The following is a 9,374-nucleotide window of genomic DNA, read 5'->3' as shown; positions in this document are numbered from 1 at the left end:
AATAAATATGATTTTTGTATGACTAAGTTTATAATTAATTTCCATCTAAATGTGCTAAGTAATTTTATTAAACCAAATCAGAGTGGAGAGAAAATAAGGGAAACAATCCCAAGATTGTCTTGAACAAAACCAGAGAGCTGAACTAGCTGATGGGGGAAATACCTATTACCTTGTCAACAATTTTGTGACTGATTAGTCCTTAAACCTGAGAGAAAAGAAACAAAGTCATAGCATTACTTTATGTCTCTTCATAGTGTGCTTTCCCACGCAAAGATTCGATTAAATATAAAACCTCTCCTGGACTCCAAGGTTTGATTATTTTGACACTGACCTGACTAAAACAGCAATACCCTTAATAGCAATAAATATACTCAAATTCTGATAATGATTCAACTAACATTTTTAGCATCCTGCCATATTGGACCTTACAAATGTACTATAAACTAACTGTTGGTTTTTGTCACATAAAGAAGGGGCTAGTCCCTCTCCATTTGCTTACGCCTAACTTCAATTGCACACACAATTCTGTACAACTTGATCCCTTGAGGGGGGCCTCTCTACTCTGACCTTTTACTTTTCTAAATTTCTGTTACATTCATTTCAGGATTACGTTATATTGCCTTAAGTTTGTTGTAATATTTTCCATGTATACATTATGTTTTTTTATTCTTAAGGACTTCCCACATTAACTAAGAGAGACTGAATGTATGATGAGATTTAAGTAAATTCTTACTGATCAATTATTAATAAATTTGTTCAAAGAAGAAATTGTTGAGAGTGAGGCATTCTTCAGTTCTAATTAAATTATGGGAAACTAGAACAATAAGCCAGTGAATTGTGGTAGAAGCCCAAGCCTGAGTTTTCAGCTGTTAAACACCCCCTCAAAATAATAATAGCTATTCTAAAAAATCAAACTTATTGCAGCTGATATACAATAAACAACAAAAAATTGAAAACTCAACCAGAAGGCATTTCATTCTATTTTATTATAGTCATGAAGCAGTGCAAAAACATTTAAGGAACACTCTGAAGATGGAATAAATAACGTTTTAAGAAACAGAAATAAGAGGATTTACCAAGCAAACAGAATGAAATTTAGAGTTGAAAATGGCAAGACAGCTGCTTTTCAGTTTTATTTTATTTTTAATTGACAAACAATTGTACATATTTATGAGGTACAAAGTGATATTTTGATACACATATACATTGTGGAATGATCAAATCAGAGTAATTAGCGTACCCATTATCTCAAATTTTTATCAGTTCTTTGTGGTGAGAACATTTAATAGAAAATAAATGTATTCTGTTGAAAGCTCAAGTTACTGGTTTCCAGCTGTTACAGCTGAAAGAAAGAGGGAGGAAGGCAGGGAGTAATGGGGAAAAGGAGGGAGGGAAAAGAAAATAGAAAAGGGGGCGCGGGATCATGCAGTATTCTTTCAGAGTTAAGAAACTTAATCTATAGGTTTATAAAATTTCGTTGGAACCTACAGCAAAATCACAATGGCTGAAGCGTCAATCAGGCCCATACAAACATCTGTGTTTAGTTTAAATGACTAAGGGTGAAATGCATCAGCTTATGGAAAATGGGGAGGGCTCCCAGCATTTGGCCAGCGTTTTAGGTGATGGATGTTGATGAGCAATTCCTTTAAACAACTGATTTACTGCCAATGGACAAAATGCTGGAAGCACATCCAAAAATTCATCTGCAATTAAAATTACAAGCAAGTGGTCACTGTGTTCACTTCCTTTACCAGAGAGGTGACCCCTGCTCCCGGCAACCACCTCCACCCAAGTGCCACAGAAGAACTCCTCCTTCCTCTAACCCCCTTTCCTTGGCCTCACACCTCATGATAAAATCTGCCTTGCTCTGTCTCCCAATCGCTTTTGTAAAGGAAGTTGAGTGTAGAGCTCTTTTTTCTCCCTCCCTTCCTTTTTTCTTTCTTTCCTTCCTTCCTTCCTTCTTCCATGACTTTCTGTCTTTCCAAATTCATTACTTTGTAAGAAACATTCTCAGATCACCTCCACTCCACCAGAAATCCAACGCAGGCGAGACGGAGTCAAGCACAGGCGGTGGGCGGGTGGCCTCAGCTGGCACCATCTGGCACCTGGGATTCATCGCCACTTTCCATCAGCCCAGAGGTCGGGGGGCAGCCGGCAGAGGACACGCAGAGCTCGTGTGTCCCAGTTCCTCTGAAACTTTCAGCTGACCGCACCCTCCCCCGCCAAACTCTTTTAATCATCCATCAAGCTAGAAGAGTACGATGACCTCTGCCTGGCCTTCGGAGTTTGCAAAAGAAGAAAGCAATAAAAAGCAAGACCAGGTTCGCCCCTTTGCTTCCTCCACCGCCCAAGAGTAGCGCGCAGCGCGGCGGTGCGGCCGGAAGGGGCCGCTGTTTACTCAGTGCAGCCGCCCCGCCGCTGCAGCCGCCGCTGCCCGCACCTCCCACGGCCGGGCTGGTCCAGCCCCGCCAAGTTCCAACAGCCCCCAGTCGAGCGAGCGCCGGGAACGAGCACCGCCCGGGCTGGAGCGGACGGCTTTAGAAGAGCCTAGCTGCTGCGCGCGTCGGAGAGGCTCCTGGGAAACTCCCACGGCCCAGGGACTTTCGAAAGCAGAGCTAGGAGCCCTTGCAAGCGCTAGTCTGCGAGTGAGCGCTCAGCTCGGCACCTGTTCCTCCAGCGCCGCCGCCTTCCCACCCCTCGGACCCGCGCCGCTCGCGGCGCCCGCCCGCTCCTGCGATGAATCCGGCCCTGGGCAACCAGACCGACGTGGCGGGCCTGTTCCTGGCTAACAGCAGCGAGGCGCTGGAGCGAGCCGTGCGCTGCTGCACCCAGGCGTCCGTGGTGACCGACGACGGCTTCGCGGAGGGAGGCCCGGACGAGCGCAGCCTGTACATAATGCGCGTGGTGCAGATCGCCGTTATGTGCGTGCTCTCACTCACCGTGGTCTTCGGCATCTTCTTCCTCGGCTGCAATCTGCTGATCAAGTCCGAGGGCATGATCAACTTCCTCGTGAAGGACCGGAGACCGTCTAAGGAGGTGGAGGCAGTGGTCGTGGGGCCCTACTGACCCGCCCCTCCGCCCCCGCGGCAACCGCTCCCACGCCTGCCCACTTTGCCAGCCCGGCTGTGCCCCTCACTGTCAGAGACTGGGCGAAGCAAACCTGTCGGAGTCAATTATTTCTCTCGACTTCGGCCTTTCGGAAAGAAGCGACCGGTTTCTCCCTCGCCCTCTGAAAGTCCTCATGCCTGGCAGTCGGAGGAGAGCGCCCGGACTTCTGGACTCAGCAGAAAGTGGCAAGAAGAAAGCGATTAGGGCGCAGAACTTTGGAAGCTGCTACTTACTTGGAATGCGGGGAGAACGACGGGGCGAAGGCCCTTCTCCACCCGCAGGTGGGCCAAGCTCTGGGGGCAAGTGGAGAGGGAGGGCAGGGGAGAGACCCAGCGGCACTGATCGCCTTGTGACCGGAAAAGTGACCTGTTAAAAGCCACGCAGCAGACATCATGGGGTCTCACAAATCCGTGTCCGGGTGTGCTCCCACTCTTCTCCTGCTCCCCACCAGCCCTGGAGGGGAGAGGCGATAAATACCTTTGATTGTGACGTGCTGTTTTAAGAGGTTTTGTGTTTGTTTGCTTGAATACAAATATTTGATAAGTCTTTTTCTGCCCCAGTGGCCTGTTTGCCTGCCTGAGGGGTTAAAGTTTTGTCGTTGTGGGAGAAGGGGTGGGGGGAGGGGAGCCTGCGACTTTGAGGGGGGTGAGTTGTTTCTTTTAGTGCATTTCCCACTGGGTCTTTTGGGAGGTGTCTAGCGTTCCTGCTGGCCCTGATACAAAGACCCAGAATAGAACTCGTAGCTCGTGACTGCACGGTTTACGCCACAAAAGTGCTCTTGACATCCGTGACACCGTTTTGACTTTTTGTTTTTTTTTCTTATTTAACATTTCCTTAATAAATGCAACATTTAAGCGTTTTGTTCCTGGCCTCCTGGTGGTCATTCTGCGCTCCCCAGCAGGGGGGGAACGGGGCGGCGGTGCAGAGTCTGGCTCCCGGCCAGGGAAATTCACCCTAGAGAGCTGCGATTCAACTTGTGGATCCCGTGGAGGGGCGAGGGTGGGGCCAGACGGAGAGGCCCTGGGATGACTGAGACAGAGCCCAGCCTCAGGCACAGTAGCCGTCCTGGAGGTAGCATCCTTTGTTTCCTCTTATCGTGAATATTTTATATTTCATTTAGTCTCAGCTCTCAGATAGGCGAGACTACAGGAGGGCCCCCGCGGGAAGATTACACTTCCGTGCCAGGCTCCGGCGGGAACACAGGATTACACCGCTAATGAAAGGAAGAGAAGGCTTGGACAGCCTTTACGGAGAGCGTCTCTACCCTAACCAACGTCAGCGAGGCGGCTTTGGGATGCTGCCCACGGGCGGGGCCGGGGCATGGGGAAGGGGAATTATAAAATGCAAGGAAAAGTAGCTGCTAAGGTACACAGTGACGTTAATGCTCCCTGGGGTAAACCATTGTTACTAAAACATGAGATGCATTACTGTCGTTGCTATATTACTTTTTCTGGCAAAAAAAGACCAGGTTAAAATAAAGGTTCAGCCTGTTCTTTGTAATTTAGACTGCCCCAGACCAGGCAAAGGGTTGAGAGGAGTTAGCCGAGGTCCTGAATGTGGGAGATGGGTATTACAACCCCAACTGGGAGGGATATTTGGAGTAGAGCTACAGATGGTCGTTGACATATTTAAGGCTCAGAAATTCAACAGCGTTAGAAAGAAATGCCTAAAAACCGTGCCTCTGAAAATAACCCAAAGGATACAATAGCTTCGAGCATAAACTTGACAAAAGGTTTTGAGCAGTTTATTTTTATGCCTGGGACGGGATCCTAAATATTTTCAAGACTATAAAGAATCCACTAAGATGCTATAGAGCAATTAAAATTTCAAAAACTTCACAATGGCAGCTATAAGAGTAACTAAAATCAAATAACAATAAAGTGTTCCATTTACTCAGAAAGCACAACTGGTGTAAACAATGTTAATGACTCAAAGATTGGGATCAAAAGTTTTGAGTGCCTTTAATGTCATATCCACTATTAAGCGTCCTTTTCACTCTCAAGTAAACCTTGTCAGAAATTACAACCTAGAATGGTTTTTTGAATTCTAGTGGATATCAGGATTGAGAAAAGAGGATTTTGAAGTTTTGCTTGTTGTTCCTGTCTGTTAAACAGGTAAGGGTTTGTTTGCTTGTTTGTTGTTTTGGTATCTGGGTGGGGCCGGGGTCAAGAGATAGTCAATAGGTAGTCAGCAGGAGACTCGGAAGTCAATTTACTTTTGCTAACCGACAGGACAAGAAATGGCAATGTTCTGTTTTGTAGACAGTTTCTGTGGCACTGAGTTAATCTGCTGCCTGCATGTTTCAAAGGGAGAGACAAAGCAGAGCAATGGATTCTCTGGGACAAACCAGACACTTAAAATTTAACTCAGGCTCTTCTCAGGTCCCTTCTTCTGGAAGATTTGTTAGCTCGCCTATGAATTCAGTAGTCTGGTAGAACTCGATTTGGGATAAAAAAACAAATCAGCCAGAGTGTAGGAATCTTGCATTGTACTCTGCTGTGTACGGGCGCATGCTTTGAGTTTCAAACACGCAGAGGCTGAAGGAGGGATCCAACCTACAGATCAATTTTAAATTGTATAGAACACAGGTTTTCATTTAAAACGAAAGTCCTGAAAGTTGAGAGAGGAGCCTTCCCAAGGCTGAACACCTTTATCTTCTCTATCTTGTTCCTCTTAATATTTCTTCACACCTCTTTCCTCTTCCCTGCATCTCAATAGCAAAATCTGCAGTTTTTCTTTATCTCAACTATCCATATTTATTCTCTCACCCCCAGAAATTGTGATCATGAAACAAACTAAAACCTGTAAAATGTAGTCCTTAGGTACAAAAGGCATGTGAACACAGCTTTGTAATCTGTGATCTATGCACTATAGAGAAATGCACAGTCTGCAATGCATATAGCCCTGGAGACTATTTCCTGCCAACAGCACTTCTCTCCAGCCCTTAGATCCATTTGTTACTTAGAGAGATGCCAAGTAGTTCTGGGTTTTATAGATGAGGCAATGTGTGCAAGAAGCTTTTTACACTCTCTATTCCCCGACGGCCACAGAGCAACCACTTTCTGGGGCCACACCACTCCCTCTTTCACTCTGCCTTTGCCTCTCTTTGTCCCTCATTCTAACAACTGCTTTAAATGAAACATTTCAATCCTGCTCAGAATTTATGGAGTGCCGGTCCTTTTCCAGAGACATTCTCTAAAAAAAAAAAAAAAAAAAAAAAAGGTTTTGAAAGCCACTCTCTGTGTTTCACCTAAGAAAATAATGTCAGCCTTAAGAGACCAGAAGTTTAGATAGATAAATAATCAAACAGGCAGGTTCTACCATGCCACACTGAAGTCCACCATTTGGTCAGTAATTAGTGGGAGGCCCTGAGAGAGAGAGACAGATTCCTGTAAAAGCTTGCTTGATCTAGCATGACCCAGGGGGACTTATCTGATATTTCCTGAAGCCCTTCTGGAAATACAGCAAATGCAGGGAGAAGTTTTCATGAGACACAGCTGGTGGATTAGTGGGATCTCAGGCTGGGCAGACAGCTAGTGATACCTCTTAGCTTAATTGGGTGGCCTCTGTATAACTAGCTTAACCAATTGTTGATAAGTGTTCTTTTTCTTAAGATTGTTGATACGAATCTCCCACTCTCTCTGAAAATGTAGCAAGAGCTTGAGTGCTGGACAGCTTGAGGGAAGAGAAAGCAGAGGTCACACTACTCTTTCAAGTCTGACATCACACTCGTTCCTGGTCCATGATGTCTGATTTCTGAGTCATGCTGGCTTCTCACTGGATCCAAGTCAATCCTGCTACTGTGTCTTCCTATACTAACTCTGAATTAGGAAAGGAAAGACACACTGGGCTGAGATTTTAGAAATTTTGGTTCTGGTCACTAAAAGCAGCTGAATGACCTGATCCCTAAAATAAGGCAGATGGGTTCTAAAGAAACTTCCAATTGTACGATACCATTGAATTAATTGGTTTAACAGTTTCTCTCGCTTAAGATGTTTCATAGATCTCTTAATTATGTGTCTTAAAAATATATTTTATCTTTCCAGTCTTGATCTTTTATGTAGATGTTTTTCTCACAAAAGTCAACTGCTCCTCTACTGGAGATAAGTTATTTACAATAATCAAAGCAAAATTTCAGACACCTAGCCAGGCCAGAGAAGATGATAGTATTTAACCTGATAGATTATGCATGATCTCATCAGTGCCTTAAATTTCTAGATCTCTGCGCTCTCAAAGGATGAAGCCATGAAAGTAAAGCCCATTGTACTGGGGAGTAAGCAATTCTTCTAAGTACACATTCAAACTAATACGCACTGTTGTTTATAGAAACTACTAGGGTGTTTGAAGACTCATTAACATCTACTTTTTCTCCCTAAAGCATTTTTGCTTTTGAGTTTCTGTAACAGCACACAGCACCTGTTCCACATGCAGTTTAGAGCATTCCTTAACCCTAGCTTATTTTACTTGTCACTTTGGGGGGTTACAATGACAGGAAAGGATTCCAGGGTTCAGTTTGTTCTGTAAGACTGAAACCTAGTTTGAAAGCCTGTTGAAGCAGCAAGTCTGCAGTAATCCTCCAAACAGGAATCACTAAATGTTTTTTCTACCTGTCAAATCCCATGTAGACCTGTGCACAATAGCTCAAATGGGATATGTTTTAAAAGCAGCTGCCTCAGTAGTAATTGTTTCCTAATGTCTGAATTTAAATGCTCAATAGTAAGTTGTTTCCATGGCCAATCTCACTTTGTTCTCTTTTCCTGATATTTTTGTATTCTTTCAAATGTTTAAAAGACTTGAAAGTCCAGGATTAACTTTCAGAAAAATTAATTATATATTATTATTATCAGTCATATATCACTTATGGTGATCATAGTAACATACTTTGAATTTATATGTATACATCTTATATTTTATTATTATTATATTTGAGAAGCTTAAAATATTCCAGACAGAGCTCCTATAAGGACTGTTGTAAGGATAACTACATGTATTTTTTCTTTTTAAAATTATTTTATACTTTAAGTTTTGGGGTACATGTGCAGAACATGCAGGTTTGTTACATAGGTATACACGTGCCATGGTGGTTTGCTGCAACCATCAATCCGTCATCGACATTAGGTATTTCTCCTAATGCTATCCCTCCCCTAGCCCCCCACCCCCCGACAAGCCCCGGTATGTGATGTTCCCCTCCCTATGTCCATATGTTCTCATTGTTCAACTCCCACTTATGAGTGAGAACATGTGCTGTTTGGTTTTCTGTTCCTGTGTTAGTTTGCTGAGAATGACGGTTTCCAGCTTCATCCATGTCCTTGCATGTATTTTTAAATATTCCTCAGTCACATTGCAAACAGTGGCTTGCATCTGACCTAGATAACAATATACACTAAATGAGAAAAAACAAAGCTTATTTTCATTTATTTAACTATGTATATTTTGAAGGGATAATGGATAGTTTTATTTTCTAAATATATTTAAGGGCATGCTTGCTGAAGAATTCTTGAGTAGGTAAATGCAGGTATAGAATGATCAATACTAAAAAGGTCAAGTGATCTGCAATAATGCTGGAACAAATGCTGCCCTGCCTAACCCCATTTTAAAACTGGTTCCCATTAGATAGTAATATTTTATAACCTCATAATTCAAAGAGTTACATAGTGTTTCTCAAGCACTCATGTATAGATGGTACATTACTACTTATTACTGAAAAGAATGAGATGATTCCTTTCCATTTGAACCATAAAACACTGGCACAGACAAATATATGTAAGGGAAGGTATGTAATCTACCCACAAGAGTAAGATAAGAAATTGTTCCTATTATTTCTAGAATTCATAGTAATATAAATATACACATATAATTATGCCTACATGTTGGCATATTTTATTATAGGGAGAGAAGGTTATAGTTTTTCTTATTTTTTAAATATTTGCTTTCTACCCTCACCAATTCCTCTTTCATTATGCACTCCTTCCCACACCCACATCTAAAGATATACTGCCCTGAAAGAGTCATTGATTTTTATCAGACCAAGACTCCAGATGTCTGATTGCTTTGGCAAAAGAATCCCTCTGGGATCCAGCGTGTCTCTTTTGCTTTATTTATTTTCCTATAAATTGAGCAGGATCATGTAGTTCATATACTAAGTAGTATTGATTAAGGCAGGTGCATGTGCACATATTCTCATACTCAGTGTTTCCTTTACTGTATACCCATGAAACATGTTTATTCTACTACAGACTAGAAATGAGCATCGCACATTGCACATT

General features: G+C 43.1%; 1 protein-coding gene across 1 annotated transcript; it reads left to right on the top strand.

Annotated features, from left to right (window-relative positions):
- Positions 1–2,347: 2,347 nt before the first annotated feature.
- On the top strand, positions 2,348–3,968 carry LOC105492649 (reprimo, TP53 dependent G2 arrest mediator homolog). Its single transcript, XM_011759874.2, has one exon. The coding sequence runs from the start codon at positions 2,737–2,739 to the stop codon at positions 3,064–3,066; it is 330 nt and encodes a 109-aa protein (XP_011758176.1). The 5' UTR covers positions 2,348–2,736; the 3' UTR covers positions 3,067–3,968.
- Positions 3,969–9,374: the final 5,406 nt, after the last annotated feature.

This window comes from Macaca nemestrina, chromosome 11 (assembly GCF_043159975.1).
Source record: "Macaca nemestrina isolate mMacNem1 chromosome 11, mMacNem.hap1, whole genome shotgun sequence".
Classification (NCBI taxonomy): domain Eukaryota; kingdom Metazoa; phylum Chordata; class Mammalia; order Primates; family Cercopithecidae; genus Macaca; species Macaca nemestrina.
This window is presented reverse-complemented; position numbering and strand designations above follow the sequence as displayed.

Bases quoted from the DNA above. Each gene is read 5' to 3' on its own strand.
- LOC105492649 (XM_011759874.2), top strand. From the start codon at position 2,737: ATGAATCCGGCCCTGGGCAACCAGACCGACGTGGCGGGCCTGTTCCTG.